The 27368-nt window shown below is 37.4% G+C and overlaps 1 protein-coding gene across 1 annotated transcript; it reads left to right on the plus strand.

The window, feature by feature from the left end:
• The first annotated feature begins 74 nt into the window (after positions 1-74).
• On the plus strand, positions 75-26464 carry LOC140164326 (uncharacterized). Its single transcript, XM_072187602.1, has 7 exons — positions 75-166; positions 7673-11657; positions 14051-14205; positions 15057-15150; positions 16457-16613; positions 17489-17644; positions 23660-26464. Exons 2-7 carry the CDS (start codon positions 7674-7676, stop codon positions 23830-23832), a joined length of 4719 nt encoding a protein of 1572 aa, XP_072043703.1. The 5' UTR covers positions 75-166; position 7673; the 3' UTR covers positions 23833-26464.
• Positions 26465-27368: the final 904 nt, after the last annotated feature.

Here is a 27368-nt window from a genome sequence, read left to right on the forward strand (position 1 = left end):
GTTTAAAACGCAAGCTCTGATTGGATGAAAGTGCCCTTTGACCTGCCTTTTGACCTCTTTCATGCCTTTGGTGTCGCCAGAGAGAAACAAACACAATCTCCCCTTGTTTTTTGAAGAGAATTTACTATTCACAACAGTGTTAACAAGAAGTTTCAACAATCTACAGGTAGGTATACTGTTTTAATTCACCATAAACATGATAAAATCATCAATCAACCGTTATGACCGTGAGCATGTTGACTGTGAGTGTGAGTGTTGGACTTGAGTGTGTTGAGCATGCATGCAGTGCATGATGAGTAAGCTTATAATATTATAATCATGAATGATCATCATTCATGATAAATTTTAAATGATTAAAGTTAATTCTTTATTACTTCCGTGGTCCGAGCTGTGCGCCAAGCGTAGACGAGCGTACACACAGAAGAAATAAACAATCACGCTGATTGGCAGATATCAGATCAACGGACTTGACAACAAGTAGGTATCCCAGGCAAACCTTAGTTAACACATTTGCTAGTCAGCGAAATTCGCCGAGACCGGGGCCAGTGTTGCCAAAACTTTTGAGCGTCAAGGCGCGGCGCATTGACTCGCCAGACCGCGGTAAAGAATTCTCAAGTAGCCCAATTTTTAAGCTTCCAAAAAAGGGCCCAATACCGGATATTTGGGCGGGTTTACTCGAATTTAGAACGCAAAACACCCAATTGGGCGGAAAAGCACTTGACTTTAAAGCTTCCGGTACTTACTGGGAAGTTACTGACCGATCAATAAATGGTCACAAAACCCATTGTAATTTCAATTTGGAGCTTCAAAGACTCAAAACCTTTATAAATCGGCTAAATTGAAAGGAAAATACATCAAATTACTGCCATGACCTGAGACTGGCAAAAGTAGCCCAATTTTAGACAAGTAGCGGCATGCTTTTTTGAGTAGCGGCAAGTGATCGCCAAGTAGCCCAATTGTGCGCCTAAGGCGCGGCGTTGGCATCACTGACCGGGGCCCAAACACAATGCATATTTACATAGAAATTTGATTTTTTTTCGAGAATAGGTCGGTGAAGGAAACCTACATAAATATGTTTTCTATACTTCACTTGACCCAAATATATGATTTTTTATGGTGGTAATCAAGTCGCACATGGGATTTTAGAGGGATTTGGATAGCAGTTCCATCAAAAAAAGCTGCTATCGCCATGAGACTAAGATCTAGAAACACCCCTAAATGCTGTTTTGGGAATTTTGCTAGCAGAATCTTTTTGATGAAAGTCAATCTTTGACAAGATGTAACTTTGTTACGGAAAGTGCTATGACAAAAATGTTTTCAGTTTTGGCTTTCTTTACTCAAGGGCTTTAATTTGATATGTAAAATGATGCAGTTTGATGGCAAATTTGAATTCACCTAGCATACCTACAACAAGCCGGGTTGACCCATGGCATTGGTCGTCGGCGCTAGTTCGCAACGCAAACTTAGAAAAACGGGCAAACAGACACATCATTTATCGGTATGACATTTTCGTTATTGGTGACGCCCTATCGTTGTGCAGAGCTACTACGGTATGGGTTCCTCGTACTACGTCGGCGCGGCACATGCCGTAGCGTAGTACTAGTAGGCGACCTTGTCACTTCTCGCGATCGCAATTCACCAGCAGCGTGCCGGACCACGGAAGTAATAAAAATTAACTTAAAGAAGTTGAACTGTCATTGTCATGCTATATTAAACATAACAGCATGTGTGATTTGTCGATAGGTGAGCTAATTACTTAATAAGTTAAACAACGTTTATGCCCAGCTTCCTTTACGGGTGTAAACAACCCGGTCACTGCGGTCGTAAACAAACCGATGGACACTCACGGGCATGACGGGCGAGTACTATAATGAAAGACAAAGATAAAGACAATTTATCGCGTCTGATGTCACCTGTCAATCAAACTCGAGCACGGTTTGTTTACAAGTGTCGTGATGATGACTTGCTGAACCATCTCAATTTAGTTAGGTCTTTATCGTAGGAAACTTTCTTTGGTGAAGGCACCATGTCCACAATGCCTAGAAAAGCTGATTTTTGCCTTGTAAAAGTACGTAATTTTGCCAGGTGAGCTGTAGGTAGTGATTTTAATCGCTTATTATTATTACACCAAATGTAGGCGAGTGATGATCTTTGGAATAGGGAGCATGCGCTCACCGTTGGAATAAGTACGTATCGCATTGCATTTTGCTACTCATTTTTGCAGTATTGCTATTCAATTTGTCTATTCTAATTTCTATCGCTAAAAATTCTACCCAAAAAATCCAGCAAACTTTCGTCAGTCCTATCACAAAATATTCATGAAATGATCATCAGATTTAACTTACTCAATTTAGCCCCAAAAAGTATGTAAAATGTGAAGAAAGTTCAAAAAGTTATATCGCTATGATCTTACACCAGTCCGTACCGGCCATTATTGTGTCTACACCTTTCCCTGTTCCCAAGCAAGCGACATCACAATGTTTTCATTGGGTTACACCATTCAAACAATTTTTTGTGTTTAAGGAGGCTGTGTACTCTCAGACATGCATGTAGTAAAAGTGCAATAACTTTGTAATTATTCCCGCAAAACATATAAAAGTATACATTTTTATGAAGGCAAGACATCAATAAATCTTAATATAAATACAGATTTGGGGTAAAATCAACAATTTTGAAGAAAACAACAAAAACGTTTATTTTTTCGTATTATTTGTTAAGTACATCATAACAAAAAAACACTCTTTCCAAAATATTTTATTTTGTTTTTAGCTCAATCTTGAGGCTCCATTCCAAAAACGTTTTTTTTATTTTTTTGATATTGGCCTTATTTTTTGAGATATTGACCATATAAGGCATCAAAATGAACATTTTAAAATTCAAAAACGCCTATTTGCACAAAATGATGCCCAAAATCGGAAATAGACCAAAATATAAAAAAATGAGAAAACCGTTTCTTGAGTCGATCATGCTTTTTACGATGATCATATTTGCTTACCTATTAGATGCTGTATTTATTGAGTTATCGTGTACCTAAATCGTCATTTTACCGAGAAAATGACAGGGATTCAAATTCGAGGAGAACCCGAGAACCGGTTCTCCTGAAGGTTCTCGCTGGATTACAACTAGGAGAACCAAAATTGGTTCTCGTAAGTTTCCAAGTCTCTGATCGCATACCGTAAACGTTCGCCTAATGGCGCTATGGGCTCCCTTGACATAACTGGAATTTTAGACACAAACTAAAAGCACCCTCCATAAAAATCCCAATAGCAAATAAGGGCACATAGGCCCTACCCTTAATTCTTGTTGGGATTTTAAGAGGAGTGAGCTCTCTATTTGTACATGAAATTTACCCCCAAGGCAAAGGAGCCCAGGTGCGCCATTATGCGAACGTTTACGGTATTGTGTAGCCTGGTTTTGATGAGAACCAAAGGTTCTCGCAAAAACCCTTTACGAGAACCTAAACAGGTTCCCGCAATTGATTGCGAATTTGAACCCCTGAATGAACATTGAAATAATGGCCGTTGAAGTTTAAAGTGGTCACATTTTGCACTTTCATCGAATCTCACAGGAGAATGCGACAGTTTTCGCTTTTGTAACTTATATTACGTAAACATCGGGTAAATCGATACCCCTTGAGAAGTTTGAGCGAAATCCATTCATAACTTGATATTTAAATCGGGGGAAAGAAAAAAAAAAAACCCACATTTTATCAGCTAAAACGGAGCCATTTGACCACTAGAATTTTGTGAAATCAGTGCTTCCGTAGTGTTTCCATAAGATGCGCCGCGCATGTAGATAAGCGTCGCGTATTTGTGCGTTAACAAATTGCGAGATACATAACGCGATGAGTTGTTGCTTGGCGCATGTACCTTGCTGGTACAACAAAGATTTTCTTTCCTTTTCAATTTCAAACACGAGTGGAATAGTGAAATAAAATCCTTAAAATATTGCAGTTGGAGTTTACAAATCTGGATTTTCATTCCTTGTATTTATAAAAAACATAACAAGGTACAAACATATCATAAAAACTCAATTTTGAGAAAGAAACAATGGCTAGAGTACACAGCCGCGTTAAACAATCGCTGAAGAGTTGATTGTTTTCTGATGATTTTCAACAAACTCTGTCATGGAATTGAATGGTGGAAAACAATGGAAGAAAAACAACATACTTGACCAAGAGTAACCCCATTCTGATGATCAAGTGAACTGAACCTCAAGTTTCCGCAATGATCGTTGGACACCTGGAGCATGCGCCAGCCAGTGCTCCAAAGGATGCCTGCTCAAAGACATAACTTTAGCTGGGGGAAGGGAGCAGGGGGTTCACACTTTAGCAAGAGTGACCCCATTCTGATGATCAAGTGAACTGAACCTCAAGTTTCCGCAATGATCGTTGGACACCTGGAGCATGCGCCAGCCAGTGCTCCAAAGGATGCCTGCTCAAAGACATAACTTTAGCTGGGGGAAGGGAGCAGGGGGTTCACACTTGAGCAAGAGTGACCCCATTCTGATGATCAAGTGAACTGAACCTCAAGTTTCCGCAATGATCTTTGGACACCTGGAGCATGCGCCAGCCAGTGCTCCAAAGGGTGTCTGCTCAAAGACATAACTTTAGCTGGGGGAAGGGAGCAGGGGTTCACACTTGAGCAAGAGGAACCCCATTCTGATGATCAAGTGAACTGAACCTCAAGTTTCCGCAATGATCTTTGGACACCTGGAGCATGCGCCAGCCAGTGCTCCAAAGGGTGTCTGCTCAAAGACATAACTTTAGCTGGGGGAAGGGAGCAGGGGGTTCACACTTGAGCAAGAGTGACCCCATTCTGGTGATCAAGTGAACTGAACCTCAAGTTTCCGCAATGATCTTTGGACACCTGGAGCATGCGCCAGCCAGTGCTCCAAAGGATGCCTGCTCAAAGACATAACTTAAGCTGGGGGAAGGGAGCAGGGGGTTCACACTTGAGCAAGAGTGACCCCATTCTGATGATCAAGTGAACTGACCTTCAAGTTTCCGCAATGATCGTTGGACACCTGGAGCATGCGCCAGCCAGTGCTCCAAAGGGTGCCTGCTCAAAGACATAACTTAAGCTGGGGGAAGGGAGCGGGGGGTTCACACTTGAGCAGGAGTGACCCCATTCTGATGATCAAGTGAAGTGGCCCTCCAGTTTCCACAATGATCTTTGGAATAGGGAGCATGTGCCAGCCAGTACTCCAAAGGGTGCCCGCTCAAAAATATTTTGCTGTGGAGTGCATGCATCAGCTGGTGCTTTAAACATTTTAAAGGGTGCCCGTTCAAACACATTTATCCCCTTGTATCAGTGCAATGGTGTACTCGGATGGGTAGTATCAAAACTGAGTTTTTCAATGACAACTGTAAAAAAAATAAGACACTTGAACACATCTTTTTGTCACAGCTGGAATCTGCATCAGAAAACAGAAAAAAAACAAAATGTTAGTCATACATGTTCATTTGCATATTAGGGGGCTATCATTTTGGCCAGAAAATGTTTATGCCCCCCTCCCAATCCCTACTGATACACCTTACCCCTTAAAGAAGCTAAAATTGTATTGAAATCAGTCCTTTTGAATAAAATAAACAAACTATCTCTGTGGTCATCTTGTGACTCCCTACATTTTGGTCATCACAAATTTTATGACCTCCCAATTTTTCTTTCCAAACATTTATGACCCCTCCCCAGTATATTTTGGACCTCCCCCCTACCCTTGCAAAGAAAATGATAGCCCCATACATTATTATTATTATTATTTATTCTTTCTTTATTGAGGGTTATACTCCTTCAGTGACAAGCACTGCTTTTCAAGCAGGCCCTCATTGATGCATGTTATAGCAACAAAATATATTACGATACACAATATTTACAAAATATCATACAGTATTTACAATGTATTTACTATATATTACAAATAAGTATAATGGTATCATCAACTACAAGATAATTATAAATACCATGATTCAAAATACAGAAATACAATAATTATATTTATATACAAAAAATCAAGCAAGTAAATGAATAAAATATAGATATAGACAGGCCTAAATTTCTTTAATTTTTGTTTGAAATTGGCCTAAAGTTATATTTTCCATCTGAGCAATGTATGTATGTTCATATCAATACAAATACAAACTTGGATAACCTTAACCTATAAGTCTGTAAAAACGGCAGCAACATGCACATGTCTAATTTAACATGTTGAGACATAAAGCAGCTATTAGATTTTTTGTAACACTGTCATGCCCCAACAGGTGTCACATATCCTTTTAATGATTTGGGACTGTAAAAGGCCCCCATCTTCCCAAAAATACTCAAATCCAGAAGTAAAGCACATGGCAGCCATAATTGTGTACCAAAAATCTGTGAATTAGAATAGCTGCCTGGTGGCTATTGTGCTGTATAGTGCAGGATATCATGCCCTAAAGTATTCTTGGCAAATTCCTTTATGAGTGTGCCTATGAGCTTTCTTCCTGGACAGCAATTGACAATCGTCAATGCATCTCTTCTCCAAGCAAGGTTCCGTTATCTGCCTGGAAGCTTGTCAATGTCACTCCAGTCAGCGTTTAAAATAGAAGGACAACTTAAAGGCTGTGTTAAAACTGCATCCGATTTCTTCTGCTTAGTCTGACTTCCAAGGTACTGGACTGGAGTATTGCACTTGCATCCACAAAAAAATTCTATCAGCTCTTCAACCTACCATTTTTGATTATCAACATAGTTGATAACATTAACACAAAGAGTTGCAGAGAGGCGATAAAGAAAGTAATTACTGAGAAAAAAGCCTTCAAAAGTTGGCTCTTCAAATCACAGCTTACCCCCGGGAGCTTACCTCAGAAGTCAAGATTATTCATGCTTTGAACTTTGAAAGCCTATAACACTGCAATGCAATATAATGAAATTATAGTTATCTCTGGACTGCTTCATAGTTACCGGTACTGTACCACAACTGGGGTTCTTTATGAGGGTAAGGGGATGTGTGGCAGATTCAGGCTGCATTGTCAGCCATTTAGTTTACACTCCGTATACATTTTCAGCCATTTCAGTTTATTGATGCCCTCAATTTCATGCAAATTTGGTTTAAGAAAGGGTATTTTTTCAAAAAAATCTGAAATAGTGCAAATTTTTATTGTATTTTTAGCAAAATGTACGCACATTTTCCTAAAATGTGTATAATTTCAGGTCTGTATTTCATCAAATTTGGTTAAAGTCAGGTTGTTTTTCAGAGTCCCAGCTGCACATTCCCACCCAAACCAAAGTTGAGAACCCACCCAGGCATTGACATCTGACTTATGAGCCAAATCTAAGTATGGCAACTTGGTTGGCTGAACATATATTCTATGAAACTTAAAATGTAAACACCCTGTTGTGTTTACATGTATTTTGCTATTGACACTTTTTTTTTCATGGAGGCTGTTTTATAAATACATAATAAACATTGTATGTGTAGGGGGTAGGGGAAAATCCCCCTTTATTACAAATCCTGGTTCAGACAATACTATGATAAAGTTCATCCATGATTTTTTATCGAAAGTTTCTGCAAATTGGTAGTCTTCACAATGTAACACAAAAAATCTAATATTTCCAGCTTCCAATTTATCAAATTTGCTTGGTGATATCCCATTTTAATATTTTCCTAATCCTGTGTATTGAATTTGTGATTTCAGAATGGAAGGTCAGCCTACAGTATCACCTATTGGTGGCCCTACTGGCACCCTTGTTGGCACCCCTTCTGGCACCCCTAGTGGCATCCCAGTGAATGTCATACATGTAGCACAGGAAGGCACATGTGTGGCATGTGGTGATGGAGAATATGACCAGCATCGTGCAACAAAAGTCGGATATGATCGAAAAACTAAAAAGAAAGATTCACCAAACTTGCTAGAACTTCTGTTAACATACGGGGGAATCCAAGTTACTAGGGGCACTCTGTGTTGTACGTGTCGTTCACAAGTTGTACGGTTACACAAACTGGCTACATCATTTCGGGAGAGATGTATGAGCAATTGCATCAAAAATGAACCAATTCAGCTGGCAGCATCACAGCTCTATGTTTTGCCCCCTCCCACACAAGCAGAGACTATTTCAAATCCAGGAAATATAAGAACTGGATCCATCCAAGAACAACAGGACACCCCAAAGGAACTGTCACATGTCAAGCAAAATATGACAACATCAAGAGAGACAGCCGCTATAGGTACCCAAACTGCTTCTGATGTAATAATTCCTTCACACAGTCAGCCTACAGTATCGCATAGTGACACCTCTGTTGGTGCCTCTGTTGACACCCCTGTTGACACCCCAGTGAGTGTCACAGTACAGGAAGGCAGGTGTGTGGCTTGTTGTGACAAATATGACAGATCAAAAGCATCAAAAGTCTGGGGAACAAAACGGAAAGATACAGTCGACTTACCAAAACTTCTATTAACATATGGGGGAATCAAAGTAGCTCCACATAAGGGCACTGTGTGTTTGGCATGTTTTTCACACATCGTACGGTTGCACAGGCTAGCTACCTCATTCAGAGACAAATGTATGAGAGCACACACCAAAAACGGGCCAAATCAGCAAGCACTGATACAACTCTCTGTTTTGCCCAGTTCTACAAACACAAATGCTGTTCAAATTCCAGCAGATACACGAACTGGTATCATCCAAGTTCAAGAAGGCACTTCAAAGCAACTGTCTAATGTCGTACAAAACTTGAAATTGAAGCAAACAATGACAACAGATCCCCAGCAGATTGTTGCAACATCAGGAACGCCTTCAAGAATTTTTAACCAACCTAGTTCAAATTTGGTAATTAGTTCACGGCCAAATACGTCTATGATTCAAATCCCAAACCAACAGGCCATTCCAATGCAACTGATAAGTGTCAATCAGAGCTCAGTGCAACCCAAGCCTGCAGAAAAGAAACTAGCCTCTGCTACAGATCTCCAGCACCTGGTAGTTACATCACAAACACCACCTACTATGATTATCCAACCTGCTTCAAATGTGGTCATTCCATCACAAGCAATGTTTGCTATAAATGCAGCAGATCCAAAAACGAAAGTCAAACGAAAGAGAAATCCAAAGAAACAGATGCCATCCTCCACTGCAGATCCCCAGCAGATGGTAATAACATCACAAAGACAACAAACTATGGTTATCCAATCTGCTTCAAATCTAGTAATTAGTTCCCAGCCAAATACACCTATGATTCAAATTCCAGCAGATCCACAGGCCATCTCAAATCAACAAGCCGTTCCACTGCAACTGTTTAGCGTCAATCAACACTCAATACAGCCTAAGTTTACTGCAATTGCTCCAACAGATCCAGAAAAGCAGGGCAAACAAAAGAAGGGTCAAAAGCATCCGGTCAAACAACGCTCACTGCAACTTAAATCTAAGGAAGAGACGCCATCCTCTGCTACATATCGACATCCGCTGGTAACAACGACAAAAAGTCCACCCACTATGGTTATCCAACATGCTTCTAATTTGGTACTTGGTTCTCAGCCAATGATCCAAAGTCCATCAGATCCAAAAATGAAGGTCATCCCAGGACAACCTGCAGCCCCCTTAGGGCAACTGTTCAATGCCATGCAACGCTTAATACAACCTAAGCCTGCAGATAATAGACCATCCTCAGCCGCAGACCCCCAACCTGCTTCAAATGTGGTCATTTCATCACAAGCAAAGTTGACACCAATTGCAGTAGATCCAAAAAAGATTGACAAACAAAAGAAGTCTCAAAACCTACTGCATGTTGTCAAGCAACTCTCACTACAACCAAAGTCTGATAAAGAACAGATTCAGTCCTCTGCTACAGATCCCCAGCAGCTGGTAGCAACATCCAAAAGTCCACCGTCTAATTCGGTAATTAGTGCACAACCAGATACACTTTCGATTCCCAGTTCAACAGATCCAAAAACTGAGGCTATGCTAGATCAAACAGCCACTCGAAAACAACTGTCTACAAAGCAATGCTCGATACAACCTAAGGCTGCAGAAAAGAAAATACCCTCTGCTACAGATCCTAAGCAGGGGGTAGCAACATCTGAAACACCGCACACTATGGTCATCCAATCTGCCTCTAATGCGATAATTAAGGGAGTAGAAGAGAGACTGTCATCTAATACAGATCCCAAGCAAGTGGTAGTACCGGTAAGATCAAAAACACCACCCACTGTGGCTATCCAACCTGTCTCTAATTCGATAATTGGTTCAATACTTAGTTCGGTAATTAATTCGCAAGCAGATCAAAAAACAGAAGCCATCCCAGAACAACCGGACAATCCAAAACAACAGTTTCGTGCCGAGCAACATTCAATACAACCCAAGCCTGCAGAAAAGAGACCATCTTCTGCTACAGATCTTCAGCAGGTGGAAGTAGCATCAAAATCACCACCTGCTATGGCTATCCAATCTGCCTCTAATGCGATAAGTAGTTCAGCAGATCCAAAAATTGAGGCCATCCTAGAACAACGGTCCACTCAAAAACAACTGTCTAGTCCCAAGAAATGCTCAATACAACCTAAGACTGCAGAAAAGAGACTGTCGTCTGCTACAGATCCCAAGCAGGCGGTATTAACATCAAAAACACCACCCTCTGTAGTTACCCAGCCTGCTTCAAATGTAGTAATTAATTCACAACCAGATACACGTACGGTTGGAGCCATCCCAAGTCAATCGGCCAGTGCCGCCACTCCAAAGAAGCCGATTAGTATCAAACCGCGTCCAATACAACCCAAGCCTGCAGAAAAGATGCCATCGTCTGCAACAGATCGGCAGCAGCTGGTTGTAGCATCAAAAACACCGCCCACTATGTTTACCAAACCTGCGTCAAATCTGGTAGTGACATCAAAAACACTGCCCTCAATGTTCACCAAACCTGCTTCAAATGTGGTAGTGACATCAAAAACACCGCCCACTATGGTTACCAAACCTGCGTCAAATGTGGTACTGACGTCAAAAACACCGCCCTCAATGTTCACCAAACCTGCTTCAAATGTGTTAATTCCTTCACAACTTCCACAAGCAATGTTTACTATTCAAGTTGCAGCAAATCCCAAAAAGAAACAAAAGAGAGCTCCCCCTAGACAAAAGCTGCTGCATTGTATCAAGCCACGCCCACTGCAACCTAAGCCTCTACTAGTTGAAGAGAGCTCAACACCACCTCCTACAGATCCCGTCTCCCTAATCATTCACGCTTCGACTCCAGAGCCTAGTGGTCTTACCGAAAAGGAGCGCTCAAAGTTAATCATTTGTGTGAAGGAGGGCTCAACCAAGAATATTACAGAGCTTGTTGTCGGAGACTTGGGTTACAAATTTCTGCCAGAAATCGGTGCCAGTATCATGAAGACATGCGCTGAGAAACAGCCAAAAGGTCGAACTCCACATTCAGTCTTGACAAAAACGATGGAACATTTAAGTTCCTCGAACTGGACAGATGTCTGCTGGGAAATTTTGAAGCTGTGTCCTTTGCTGGTCAACTTAATGATCAGCATTATGCTGCCTCCTCATGAGTGGTATGATGCAGCAGCAGTGGAGAGTGTTCTGCCACGCATAGCCATGATTTATGCTATGTTACTTCAAGCAAGGTTGTCCGACCGGAGGAAAGTGCAAAGTCTTATTTCGGGCCTTTTAAAAGGCGGCATATGTGAAAAGGTAATTATCACATTTTGGATGCATGCATATATCTATTTGTAAACACGGGCAACTAAGGATGTCATGGGCAACTAATGATGTCATGCCCCTCCGTGATTGATTTTTTCCAACCCAACTGTTGGCACACATTTGATTTTCTCGCCTAACCGTGGACATGGTTATGTTTTCACTATCTGAGTACAGAATTGCCCTGTGTTCGATGGCTATAAGGCTTTCTTATGCTGTTTTAGATCTTCATGTAATCTACATGTAAGAACAGTGGATGTCCATGGTTCATGTGTGTCCACTGTTACACAGATTTCTCATGTGTTTGACCTTGTTTGCCGGTGTTTACAAACACATGAACTTGATATGTTCTTATTTTATGGCTGGATTAATGGTTACATTATGCAGTCAGTGGCTTATGCGCAATTCTTTGCTTTAGTCAGGAAGGGCCAATTAATTGTGGAGTGTTATATATTTATTTAAAAGCTAAAGGAGAAGAGCAGTTGAATCATCCTAAAATAAAAGCACATGGAAGTTAACCCAGATTTGGTGCAGATGCCAATATTTCATGGGATTTTATTAGCCAACCAGAGCCCCACTTCCTTATATGTTACGCAGTACACAGTAAAGAAGCAAAAAAATGAAAAGGAAGGAACTTTTGACTAATAGTGTACTACAATGTACATGTATAGTGAATCTCTTGGAGGATGAATGATGGACAAAAAGAAACAGACTTGTATGCAAGTGTCAGAGAAGTTTGGGGTATGATTTTTAAAAGCCAGACATTTCATAATCTGGCTGAAATTATTCAAATTGTAATAGCTAGTATTATGCTAATTGATATGAATCGCTTCAACTGAATATATTGAACACTTGATCAGTGATAGTCAGAAATGAATACTCCCCATTGCCAGAAGCCATTGATTAGCACATACTGCACATTTTATTATTGTCATTGTGTTTTTGTTTGGTTTTGCATGGTTTATTGTTTACCGCTTTATGTTAGTAATTATAGACGTTGCAATAATTGAGGAGAGCATCTACGCGATCAGTGAGGTTCAGGGGTAGCGTTTTAAGGGGTCTTGGGGTCCAGGATTCCTTGGACCCCTTAATTTTGTACGTCTGTGTAGAATTAGATGCCTGGACCCCTTTATTTGCCACTAATGCTAAAATTATTTATAGTAACTGCATTAATTTATCAGAGAGCACTTGATCATTGATACTGTGTTGTACAAAATGTATGTTTTGTTTGTTTTTGCATGGCATTTATTTGTGTTTTTCAGTTTTGAGTTTGTTCAAAGAATTTTGAAATGATAGTAGCTGCAATAATTGAAGATCAGTGATGTTTGATTAGTCCCCAGTAGCATGTGATGCACACCTTAACTTTTATTTTCATTACTTTTTTCATGTTATATGTTATTGCATGCATGGCATATAATTAATTAATGTTTTTCATTAAGTTTGTTTCTTCTTTTGCAAATTAAAGAGTTTGCAAGTTGTTGCTATTGATGATATTAAAGGCACTGTCTCTTACATTGACCAGAAAGTGTTAGTCAATCACTAATCAATTTGATATATACTGTAAAAGAGACTTTGTGTACAAAATGTTTTGTCAGACCAGGGATATGATATCCCTGGTCAGACTGCACTTCCATACCAGTGGCATGCGCAGATTTTTTGACTGGGGGCATGGCACATAATCCTGTTCCCACGAATGACTGCGACCAAAAAGTTTGACCCAATTTTTTATAGATGTGTTGAAAAAGTGAAGAGCAAAAAGAAAGAAAAGAAAAGGATTATAGGCGCATAGCCGCTAGCGACTGCTGCCATGCATATATAAGCTAACCATGGTTTCGAATTTGATAGTCTCACTCAAGGTGATCACCAGAATGGAAGGAACAAAAGTTACAACATACTTCCATACTGTTATTTAATCTTCATTTTCATGTCAAAATTAGTAAGGTTTTTAAACATAACTTACATTGTACTAAAACTTTCATGGGAACTTTTTCTCTCACTATTCAGTAACCCAATTTCCACCAAGACCAGCCTTCCAGTCTAAATTCAAGTCCTGACACACTTATACATCATAATACTAATCACCGAGTATCCGTCCGTCCGTCCGTCCGCGCACGTTCGCGTTCTCGCTGTGCACTATCGCGTGCTCGCGGTGCACTATCGCGGATATCAACGGGAGTGTGCGAGGAGTACAGTGCGCGCATCGGAAAGCATTACAGTGTGACTAACAGGTGCATCTCATCGGACCAAATAGGCCTACTTTCAACACATATTCTGGAGGACTATCACGAGAATCGCCCGACCCCGAGAACCGCGAAATCTATATTTATAATCTGTATTTATAATCCTAACCCATAATGTTTGCATATATTTTTTTTGTATTTTTGCAGATTATGGCAACCACTAATAGTCACAAGTTCTTCATGTCAGCAAGTCCCACAGAATGGGAGTGTGTACACAATCTATACAACAAAGTATTGCTTGCAAAGGCTCTCAAAATTAACAAACCAGGCGGGATGAAGAATCTCTTAGATTTGGATAAATGGTAAGCAATTTGGAGTACTGATATAATGATTTGACCATATGAATAGCTTGGTTCCAAACCATGTTAATTAAGTCCACAAACACATGTTTCTGATTTACCTGTGCAATATTGCAATGGGTCGTGATGCTATACATGTAGGTATGATAATTTCAGTTGGATGCACCATTACAAAGCAAACATTGCATGGATGCACAGTAACAATACTGAGCCGAGGCCTTTGGTCCCAAATGAGAACAATAATAGTCTGCATATTGTTAACAGCATTGTTGTGGTAAATAATGGCTTGTTGATGGTATAACTCATGGTTGCTAATGTCAAACTTGTCAAAGTAATTGTGATTGTATCACACAAGTAAATGAGAAACATGTGGTTGTGGACTTAACATGGTTTGGAAACAAGCTCTTCATACAAAATCATCTTCATTTATAGTGGTGAAATCATCAATAAAGTGAATTTCTTGTATAGAAGCAGTCTTGAGTAGTTAGTCATTTTCTACTCTTGAATGTGATGATAGACATGAGCTGATCAAAGCAGGTTAAAGACCTGAATCTGAGGTACAGAATTAAATATATATAGGTTACAGGAAACAAAGCAATTCATTCATTCATTTTCATTTTATTTAATTTGACTGCAAAGCAGGAAACTACTAAGTTTCTCCATATACCACGATCTGAAGCTAAAGGGGCGATGGCATCCGACAGTAATTTTATTAAGCGCCCCTTATTAGATGGTTGAATAAAGTGCCTGGGTGATACATTTGATTGAATACAGTACCACTTGTTAATTTCTCATTTTTGATGTAAACTGGTGGGAGATGCTTTGAAATTAATGTTTTACTTTTCTTCTCCTAGGTTCCAAGAAGAACTTCCTACAATTATACAGGGCAGAAAAGAGAAATACATAACACATGAGGAAATCACTAAATTAATGAAATGGAAAATAACAGTAAGTACCCATTCCTACATCTTTTGTCTCTTACATCAAATTAAAGAAATGGTCATATCACTGTGACTCACTAATTCAACAACTCTTCCTATACCTTTGAACAGGAGCCAAACATTGTTAAACGGTGATGAATCCACACTTTTCCAGTCACACGTGATGCGAACGCAAGTTAACGGAAGCATGCATACGTGTGAGCGTGTAAATTTCGTCATGCCTGGAACTTGGTTTACATGTTGGAGAGATAGCGGATATTGTAGTTTCATTGCTCAGTGATATCAACCGCCGATCTTCTTATGGCCTGAGGTTTCCTCATGAAATAATCATGTGAATTACACAATCTTTAGCTTGTTTTCGTTGTTGAAAGGATTCAATTATGTTCAACAATTGTTCATCACCGTTTAACAACTCGCGTCTGCATGGGCAGCTTTAGCTGCCCGTGTGAAGTAAACCACGCAAGATGGCGCTGACGCATCGTTGTTAAACGGTGATGAACAATGGTGAAATATGATTGAATCCCTAAGTCTCCTTCTCTCTAAACCTGGTCTAAGTAATAACTTTATAACAGACTCACTCCAGGTCATCCTATTTTCTTCCATTCCTTGGGCATTTATTAATTTAGGTCTGTCCATGCCTTGATGTTGTCTTTCCATCTCTTCCACATGCCTCAACTCCTTACTCCTTTAAATTTTTTAAAGGAGGATGTACTTTTTAAAATGAAGCTTGTTTTAATATAGATAATTTAATATTGATAATTAATTTCCTACTTTTTTTTTAAATAAGAGAATAAAGGTATTGTTTTTAGCCGCTGTCGTACATCTATCATCTCATATAACACGCAACATAATTATATTTGGCGTAAAACAACTCGGCTTCGCCTCCTTGTTTTACTTAAAAATAATGATGGCCCCCATGTTATATGAGATGAAAGATGCACTTCAGCGGCTAAAAACAATAACTTTATTCTCTAAGTGTTTTGTAGGATTTTCTCTATTAGGCTTGAAGAATGTGCTATTCCAGTTGAAATCCATACACCCCTGTGGAAGACATGATCTTAATCTTCCATACACGGAGGCCGGAGGGTGAATTTCAAATGGGGTTACCTGCTTGGGTGACTCCATTTAAAATCCGCACCCACTGTGTGGGAGATTAAGGCCATGTCTTCCATAGGGGGTGTGTACAACTGGAATAGCACAACATAGCCTTTGAATTTAGAAATGAGAAGTATAAGCACTGAAGTTTAGGCAATGATTAAAAAAAGTAAAAACCGGGATTCTGTAACCAATTTGCTTTTATTATTTATTACCAGAGAGGCAAATTCAGACCCCTGCTGGCGATGGTACAAACCAACAGTGCAGAGTTGGTAGAATCAGCCAGTAAGAAAGCTTTCAAGAAACTTCCTAATGTAGCATTGGCTATCAAAGAACTGACAGTATTGAAGGCTGTAGGGCCTGCTACAGCATCAGGTTAGTCAACAATCAGGTCAAGATATGGCCGGATGTGTTACAAAATTTTAGCATCCATTATGGATATTCGTGTTGCTGACTACCTTAGCATCAGAAATGGCAGGAACATTGATACACTGAGAGGCCACAATCATAAGTTCATCCAACCATGTGCAAGAGTTTTAGCTTTCCAGTACTTGTACTTTCCATATACCATCAAGCTATGGAATGATCTTCCTCCATCCCTCACTGCAGCATCCAGCTTCCATTATTGCTGCTGCTATTTTTACCTGCATGTTGCACTGTACAATATAAAAACTTTCTTCACGTTCATCACCAGCAGTTTTCGCCACGGTAATATTCAAGGTGCAGCAATACTCAACTTTGAGGGATGCACTGTATTTAATGAAGATGAAAAAAGTGAATTGTACATGTATATTCACTAAATAGTCCTTGCATCTTACTGTGCATTTTTTGCTCAGACTTATGCATGTGCAGGCTGATTTCAAGGGGTTAAATTCAAGTTACATAACTCGGCAGCTGTGAACACTTAAAAAAGATTAAGATAGCTCATGAGGTGTCACAGATGTACACATGGTTTTAAGAGCATCTGCTACCTCCATGGTCAGTGTAGCAACAGTATCTCTAGGTGGTTGTGGTGACAGTCATAGCCTTATGGTTTTTCAAAATGGCAAAAAAGCAGTCACACAGTACCAGGAGGTGATACAGCCCATTTAAGATCTTATGCAGGCCCGTAGCTGGTGGTGCAAGGAGCTAAAAAGTGGGGACATTTTGTGAATTTGTCCTTTTAAATTAGTACTGATTGCAACATTTTTTTGCATCACACTCACTGCGAGGTTATCCTAATATTTAATCCAAAAATTTTTCCACTACAGCTGTGCTTGCAGCAGGTGCACCAGAACATGCACCGTTCATGGCAGATGAGAGTATGCTTGCTATACCTGGCTTGACTCCATTACAGTATACACCATCCCACTATGGTAGATATGCAGAGCAAGTTAAAGCCTGTGTAAAGAGACTAAACAAAGAAGGTAAGGTCTGTGCAGGTGTGATATCTGTGTAATATCTTCATTGCCCTAAGGTTCGCTAATCCAAAAATAAGGTTTGATTGTTTGAAAATAGGTCCTCTAGTTCGAAACATAAAAAGGGTTTGCTAGTTCGATGGTTAGGGTACGGGTTAGGGTTAGACAGTTCCAAATTTCCTAATGAGTGGAAGAAAGCCAAAGTTACTCCAATTTTTAAATCTGGTGATAAGAATAATGTAAACAATTACAGGCCAATATCTGTCTTACCAATTATTTGAGAAGATTATTGAAAGAACTGTTCATAACCAATTATATGATTATCTTTGTAGTAGAAATATCCTTTCTGATTCTCAATCTGGTTTTAGATCCAATCATTCCACAACAACAACTTTACTAGATGTTCAAGATTATATCCTTAATAATATGGACAATGGTTTTGCAACAGGAGTTATATTTTTGGATTTAAAAAAGGCTTTTGATACAGTAAATCATGAAATTTTAATTAATAAACTTGCTGCCTGTGACAAGCATGCACCATTTAAGGAAAAGAAAGTTAAAGGTTGTTTACCTGAATGGGTGAATAGTGAATTTTTGAGACTAAAGGCGTGTTTCTATTGGGACCGTTTACCGGTAAAAAGACGGTAAAGGGATTATTTCTGCTCAATAGAAACTGACCTTCCCCGCTATTTACCGGTAAACAGGGGCGAAGTTTTTTACGGTAACGTTTTCCTTCTTGAGGAAGGAAAATAGCGGGACGCTTACCGTAAGCGTCAATAGAAACTCACTCCGTTCGATTGAATGCGCATACAGGGAAGAAAAGCGGAAGTTGAGTTGCGAAATTGACCTCTGCATCATCAATGAGCTAGCTTGTTTATGTATTATACCATGATTTATACCATTCCGTTCGCAAAAATTCTTAGGCCTAATCACATACAAATATTTGACTCACTTGCTATAAATAAAGTAAATGGAAGAAATATTCATAATGCATTATCCCTGCATTATACATATTATGCTAAATATTTAACATGAGTTATGATTTATGACCCTAGTAAAAGCCATGAAATAAAACAACAACAACAACAACATCAGCGGATGAATCCAGCTGTGCATGCGAAAAAAATAGAAATCAACTCGGATCCGCGGCGGTGTTTGCTTCAGAAAATTAGAAAGATTTCATGAATTTAATATTATGTTGTTGATGTTAAATTACTATTCGCTAAAAAGAATTAACTGAAATTAAACTGTGAAAGATTAAATTCTAAGACCTATTTTTTTTGCGCGCAACAATACTGAGTACTCACGTCGATATCACTGAGGGGGATTTCCCAATGGCGTAATTTGTATGTACGAGAACGAAATAAAAACGAATGAAAACGCTAATAAAAAAACATTATTCTTCATTCAGTCTTCTTTTCTCATGTTTGCTACCTCATTTTTAGCCAAACAATTAAGAAAATACTACAATATTAAAATCCACAATGCTTTGCGATTGACCCGGGATTGACCCCAGTACCACGACCTTTCGCCGGCAAACTTTAAAGATGTGTCAATTGACGCTGTTCATCGAAAGTGTTTACCGGTAAACAACGTGCAATGGAAACTGACCGTTATCCGCCTTTCGCCGCTATTTGACGGCGAACAGTTTTACCGGTAAAATGCAGGGGACTCAATAGAAACACGCTATAAGTAAAGATAGGGATTACTATTTTTCAAAAGCACATAAGACAAATAATGCTGAAGATTGGAGTAAAGCAAAGTCTCTTAGAAATAAAGTAAACAATATGAAATATTCACTGAAAAAGAGTTATTGTAACGAGGCTATAAGTAACAACATAAATAATAGTAAAAATCTTTGGAAAACAATTAAGAAAATTATACCAAACAAAACATCAAGTATACCTACAGCAGTTGTTAAAAAGAATGGTAATTACTCAGGTAACAAAAAAGGATATGGCAAATGAGTTCAATGAGTTTTTCACTTCTATAGGTAATGAACTTGGGAGTAAATTTAATAATAACAATGATAATTATGTATGCACTTGTAATACTGTATGTTCTCATCAAAATAGTGTAAACAAATTTAGTTTTAGAGCAATATCTAATGAATTTGTTCTTAAACAAATAAGTAAAATGCAAAATTGTAAATCGTCAGGATTAGATCCATTCAATGTAAGGTTATTAAAGTTGGCTGCGCCTTTCATCTCAAAATGCCTTGTTCATATTTGCAACCTGTCTTTGAATCGGTCTACTTTTCCTGATGCATGGAAGAAGGCTAAAGTAACTCCAATATTTAAATCGGGTGATAAAACTAATGTTAGTAACTATAGACCTATCTCTGTATTACCAATTGTATCAAAGATCATTGAAAGAGCTGTTCATGATCAATTATGGTCATTTTCACGGTAAAGGGTGTAACTTTGGATTTTTAACATTTTAATCCGTAGTGTTCTAATAAAGCCACAGAATTCCATGATTTTTGGCCATATAAGTCATCTAGTTAGCAGCTACCTTGGGTAGCATAATCAGCTTTGGGAGTTACTGCGTTCAGTTTTAGCAGGCTTAAATGTACTTAATATTGCCATTTTGAAAAACTATAAAAAACAGTAACATTTTTGTAAAACCCTGTGTTTTCTTCAGTTAGTTCATGGATAATTTTTCTTATCCTGAAAGTACAGTCATATGTTCAGTAAACACTGCCACATTAGATTTAATTGTGAACAGCCCTGTATTTTTGATAACCGGACTTGATATTTGTCGTTTCGAGGCTTCATTTTCCGTTAACAATTGTTAACAAACTTTGTGGGTGTAGCTTTGGTTCATAATTCTTGGTTATTTCTTCACTTCTTCTTGATTCATAACAGTTGTTATCTTAACTTGAAATGGGTAACAAAAATTAGTCGATTTGCAAGCTTTTAAAATTTTTATAAAATCTTGACTTCAAAGAGCCGTTTTCCGTTAACTTTTTGAAGCCTCGAAACAAACTGTTCAGCAAGCTTGTGCAAATATAAATAAAAGAGCTCATCAATCTATTTATCAAAATGTAGCAAAGTAGATCCTCAAGTCACATGTTTTTAAATCGTGGAGATATATATCACCGTTTGAAAATGGGACCCAATACAAACTTTCCGTTAACAATTGAAGCCTCCGAAACAAATGAAGCCTCCGAAACAACAATAAGATTAATTATCATCTATGCATATCTAAATTGGTGTGTTTCATACTGATATCTGCATTGTAATTATTACTTGATATGTGCAGAATGTCATAAATTTAAAAAAATTTGACATTATGGTTAATGTTTGAAAAATATACTGATACCCCAAAAAGCCTGTTTCGGAGGCTTCACATGCAAAAAACACCATACTTAACAAATGGGTGAAAAAATTAACATGTGATAAATCTACAATATCTGCTGCATAGAATCATTGATTCAATACACACAAGAAAATAACAGCTTAGATGATCCCAACACTGTTGTTTTCAAAAAACTACTTCTGCAATGTTTAACAATTGTTAACATGAAGCCTCAGAAACAAAAAAAAATGACTTGCTGGGATAATTTAATTTTTGTCACAACTGAAATTCAATACTTAGAAACAAAGCATGAAAATTGGTAATTGTGATATTTTTTACCTATTTTTTTATGTCAACTTGTAGTAGTTAGCCAAATATTTTACTTTTATGATCACCTGTGTTGTTAACTGAAGCCTCCGAAACACAAATCGCTTGAATTGCCAATTCTAAAAATAACTCCAATTTCTGTGAAACTTGGCTGGGAGGTTCCTTTCATCAAGTAGTATTTGTACATGAAGTTAGACATTCAAATTATTTTAGGAACCCAATTAAAACTTAAAAAATATGTTTAAGGTTTGGAAATTTCCATTGTAAATGACACTTGATGTTAAAAATTTTCAAAACTGCAATTACAAACATAGCAAAACATGGTATAAAATTTAACTTATATCTGTTGACTTACTTTGGAATGGGATTTCACATGTATTCCAGCTTTCATGTCATAATTTTCTGAGGTTATGTAAAATACATTTTTCTTAGATTTTAACCAAAATGTTATGGAAATGTCAAATTTTTTATTAGAAATCAAAAGGTTTAAGCCTTGAAACATTATTTTACTGGAATTTAAGTTGCTTCTATGCATGATTTCAGTAAACAGAAACATATTTAAGTGGTTTGAAATTTTGACCCTAAAAATCAAAAGTTACACCCTTTACTGTGAAAATGACCTTATATGAATATATGAGTAATGTAGGACTGTTATCAAATGCTCAATCAGGATTTCGTCCGAATCATTCCACAACAACAACCCTTCTAGATGTTCAAGATTACATTTTAAAGAATATGGATACAGGTTACGCTACAGGCGTTTTATTTATAGACTTAAAGAAAGCATTTGATACTGTCAATCATGATATTCTGATTAGGAAACTTAAACAATATGGGGTATATGGGGATGAATTATTATGGTTTAAATCATACTTAAACGACAGAGAACAAACTGTTAATGTTAACTCAACTTTTTCTGACTTTAGGCCAATTGATATTGGTATTCCTCAGGGCTCAATTTTAGGTCCTTTACTGTTTATCATTTTTGTTAACTGTTTACCATGAATATGGTATTAAGGGTAATGAACTTGGTTGGTTTAAATCATACCTAAGTAATAGGGCTCAAGCTGTGCATGTTAATTCTTTTCTGTCAGATTTCAAAACTTATAATACTGGAATTCCTCAAGGCTCAATCTTAGGTCATCTGCTATTTATAATTTTTGTTAATTGTTTACCTGATGTTGTAACTTGTAAGACAGTAATGTATGCAGATGACACTTCTCTTATGTGTAAAGCAAAAAATGCTGATGACCTAAAAATGCAACTTGAATATAACCTAAAAACCGTAGCTAACTGGTTTAAAGCTTATAAGCTCACATTAAATACTGACAAAACAAAGTTTATGATTTTTGGAACTAATCATATGCTTAATCATTACAATGACATAACTCTTACATTTGATGACAAAATTATTGAAAGAGTTGATGTTTTCAAATATCTTGGTATTAAGTTTGATAGTAATATGTCTTGGTCATCACACATTGATTATGTATCTGGAAATGTTTCCAAGAGAATTGGTGTTGTAAAACGTGCAAAGTATTTCCTTCCTCATAAAACCTTAGTTATGCTCTCTATGCTCTTGTAATTCCACATTTCGACTATGCCAGCAGTGTTTGGTCTAATTGTTCTACAACCAATCAATATCAGCTTCAAGTACTTCACAACAGATTAGCTAGAACAATTCTCTTTGCTGATATCAGAACACCAGTAGATGAAATGTTAAGTTCTTTAAATTGGATTAAACTTTCTGATAGATGGTCTAATCACATGATTTTTCTTACCTTTAAATGTATCAAAAATATGTGTCCGGAATATTTATGTAATCAATTTGACTTTGTTCATAATGCTCATGATCACATTACAAGGAGTCATTCTTCAAACACATTGATCGTGCCTAAATATCATTCTAACAGTGGTAAACGTACATTTGCCACCATCATGTCGTGGAAACTATGTCTTTGCATCAATTCAAGACAAGCATTATTACTACTGCTGAATTATAATCATTTATTTATATTGTATGTATTTTAAGATTTATATCATTCATGTATTTGAGGTATATTTATTTTCTTTCACACTTATTATTGATGTTTTTGTTTAAATTTCTAAATATCATGTTATTTTGTATATATTCTGTAAAAATGTTGTAAATATCATTGTATGAGGGCCTGCTTGGAAAGCAGTGCTTGCCACTGAAGTAGTTTAAATCCCTCAATAAAGATTTCACAAATCAAACATCATAAGGGTATGGATTGAAACAGGAATAGCCCATGATCAAGTTTGTAGGCAAAGACAAGGAAGGGGATCTACTTGAAATGAAACTGGTTTCAATATAGAATGTGATGATTAATTATCTACTTTGTTCTTTAAAATATTCCATATTCTTTTGACCCTCAGATTCATCAAGCTCATGGACGGCTCACAAGGTAGAGCTCACTCTATGGACTCACTACATGGCAAATAAATTGGATCCAAGTCTACTGAAACAAGCTGATAGAAGTGCTGCAAAGAAGAGAAAATCAACTGAGACTGGGGCTACTGGAGGTGCTAAGAAGACCAAAACTAAATGATGATAACACACTCACTACTCACTGGCAGTATGACCTACATATGCTGAACGAACCAAATAGAAAGAAGATTAACTAAGAATGAGGCTGGCTTATGGAGATTTCTTTAGAAATTCTAGAAAGGTCTCGATTTGCAAAGTAACTGTATAGTGTATCTTTTGCTCTAATATGTCACATGTATGTTCAGTTGAAAGTTTTAGCATTTTTTATGATAGGGAGAATATAATGAGATGCAAATCATTTTCATCACAGAATAATGCCCTTAAAGTCAGTGTTCAAAATAAGCACTAATTATCCTCTTGTCAGCTTGTCCAAAAATCATTGGGGACACCATTATGAGCCATGCACAATAAAACTTGACTTAAAGTTTTGACTCATCATGTTTAAATGTAATTTGTATCATCAAGAAAGCTGTACCGAAGGTGACTGCTAGCATACAATTCTCAATATTGTTAATTAACCATATCAGTGAGTTAACCAATGGTGCAATTGATCGAGATCCGCGTAATTCAGAATGACAATTTTTTTTAAGCTTGCACATGTTTTCTAATTTCTAGCTACGGCTTTTCCAGAGCAAAGAACATCAAATAATTTGATTTTGTGGCACACAATAATATCACACATTTTAGGGAGAACTGATATGTTTTAAGGCCAAACGTATGCTTAGGTTATCTTGTCCTCAGGACAACCATTATTTTTTCCTTATTTCAGACACTTGTCATAAGCCCTCATAATCTATTCAGTAAATTATGTGTTCTCTTAACCAATCTTGTTTCTCCCGTATCTTTTCTAGTTTGTTATGCATTTTATTAGTTTTGTTATATTGGTGTCAAATTCTGTACTTTTTTGTTCTAACTTTTCAAGATTTGATTTGTAAACATGAGTAAGGGTTTAATCTTTCCATGTTGCTCTGAAGATGGCACTCGATAGAGTTCTGAAAGCTCAGCCCTCTGAAAAGGACTACTCTAGTGAAAGGTTAAACCTAACTCATATCCAAGATTTGTTAAAAATTATTTATAAAATTGATCAACATTGAACAAGAAATAGGTGCATTCTGTTAACAGTAGTCAGTTATATCACCTATAGAAAAATTATCAAATTCGTGGACATCGTGGAACATACTCTTTGCGTGGCTGTGCGTAGTAAGCAGTTGTACGCAGATAGCCTCGCTAATATGGACACGTAGAGTAGCGTTGTACGCGCGTGTAGTTAGCATGATTAGTCACGGAGTAACAAGCGTAGTTGAATGTTCCACAATGTCCACGAATTTGATAATTTTTCTATAGTAATAATATACACTAATATTAATAGCAGCATGTGAAGAGGTTTTTTAGATACAGTATCTGGATTTGGATTGGTATGTGGAGTAAAATCACTTGCGTAGAAAGAAATGTTAAGATTTTAATGGACAAATTAAATAATTGTGTTCGATAGTGCTTTACCACACATGTGTAAACAAATCCAAAATGTTGCATTTTATCATAGTGAATGACATAACAATTTTGAAAAGTTACAAGTTCAGATTAGGCCTATGTAATGAAATTATTAGTTTCCCGTCACCGGCCTGCATCACCTTTTCAATATTGACCAAAACTTTCATTGTTTTCATAAAAAAGTCAATTATCTGAAAATTGAGATAGAAATAATCAAAATTGAAACTCTCAAAATGTCTGACATCCCCTGCTGATCATAATGAGCAGTTTTTCTTAGTTGTATGGGTAGAGGATGTGGTAATAATTGAAATTTAAGGATTACCTCAAAATAAATTCAAATCTTTTCTCAATCTGTTGCAAAATGTCTGTAATGATGATCTAAGCATTAATACAACCAAAGAGTACTGACTTTGCCATGTTTGCATGTCGCTCATAGAGGGCAAATGGCGTACCTCCTGATTGCTATATGCCCCTGGCAAACTGATCCAAAGTGTGGTGTTGTTTGTAGTCTGCATGCAACCCTTTGTGCCAAAAGTGCATGCTGAGTGCGCAAACGTTTGTAACACAAACTTAAAGATGCAAATTAACATTTGAAGTTGGCTCTTGCGACAAATCAAAATGACCGATTCACCGTAGCATTACACACGAGGCAATTTTGAGTCGGTACTCTTGGGTATAATCTCTATTGTTATATTATAATAGTGTAATTCACATAATCATGTTTAACTCCCTCAAACGCAAAATTGGAATCAACTGAAATTTTTGGAATAAGCTTTTGTCGTAGAGATCTACTGAAAATTGTCATAAAAAGAGGATGCTAGGATCACGAAATACTACACTAGTACAAACAGATGATGCTAAAAATGTGGTGCGCAATCATGATGCCATAAATCGTCATCTGTATCACAAACATTGCTGTCGAATTTCAAAAGCCTGCCTTATAACATGATTATTATTGTTGTATTTCATATTGTTATTTCATATTAGCATGCTTTTTCTTTTATGAATGAACACAAGATTGTAAGTTACAAAATTATGGGAATTCACACCAAACACATTCAAATACATTATATCTGAAATCAAAATCATCCTTAACAGGAAGGTTTAGTTAAGCAAGTTTTATTCAGGGGCACTTCAGTATAGTAGTTGTATCAAGTGCTCGACAAGGTTGAATACTGTATTTATTGAAATTATTGATCTAAAACCCAAGGAACAAAATTAAAAGTTGCACTTTTATATTCTAATCAATGAAAGGTCGATTTTAGATTATTGTGCCTTTATTTCTTGAGCGAATGAGGTCGTAATCAGAGTTCTAATTATGACATATCCATCTTTGTTTAGGATATACAGGGGTAAAAGGTAAAGGGTAACTGATACTTTAATTGATTTTTGCACAGTGTATACTCGTACTCAAATGTATCACCTTTCTTTTTGAATTAAAAACAATCCCGACCTCTGATATTTGCCAGTATGAACAAAGTCCGAGCCAGAGAATGGGGTTCTACATTCCGTGTGAAAGTATGCCGTGTACCCCAATTACTATTTACCAATCTATTTTTTGTTAGATACAACTTGAAATAAAGAACAAGAATACAAAGTATTTGCAGTACTCCAGTAATTTATTGTGTACATACATGATACATAAATTCTATTTTACTTCAATATTATTACATCAGAACTTAAAACGAATATTTGCTTATAGCAACATGCTTTTAAACTCTTCTGGGACTCAAATTGCAGCAAAATTAATATTAATCAACCTCTAAAAGACACTAGCTGCCGTTTTGCTGATTAAGCGCACTGCTAACCGTACAGCGCATATCCAAATTTAATTTGAATGTACACAACTGCCAACAGCTGTATGCGATCTGACAGTGATCATATATTTTAAAATACAACGTTGGATACAATAATGAAAATACTAACCAATCATGAGTGTGATGGCAGTTAGATTCATCATCATGCTGGCAGCTGTGTTCATTCAAGTTAAAATTTGTAACATAGAATTAGAGAGGTTACTAAAGATTCTTTACATAAAATAAATAGGAACAAGAAAAATTATCAATACAGAATGTCTCCTGAAATGGTCTGAACGCCCAAATGAAA

Source organism: Amphiura filiformis, chromosome 11 (assembly GCF_039555335.1).
Source record: "Amphiura filiformis chromosome 11, Afil_fr2py, whole genome shotgun sequence".
NCBI classification, from domain to species: domain Eukaryota; kingdom Metazoa; phylum Echinodermata; class Ophiuroidea; order Amphilepidida; family Amphiuridae; genus Amphiura; species Amphiura filiformis.

What these genes read in the sequence shown, in the direction of transcription:
- LOC140164326 (XM_072187602.1), top strand. Translation starts at nt 7,674, where the DNA reads ATGGAAGGTCAGCCTACAGTATCACCTATTGGTGGCCCTACTGGCACC. An exon ending in AAGGCGGCATATGTGAAAAG is followed by an intron (nt 11,658 to 14,050) that starts GTAATTATCACA and finishes GTATTTTTGCAG; the next exon opens with ATTATGGCAACCACTAATAG. An exon ending in CTCTTAGATTTGGATAAATG is followed by an intron (nt 14,206 to 15,056) that starts GTAAGCAATTTG and finishes TTCTTCTCCTAG; the next exon opens with GTTCCAAGAAGAACTTCCTA.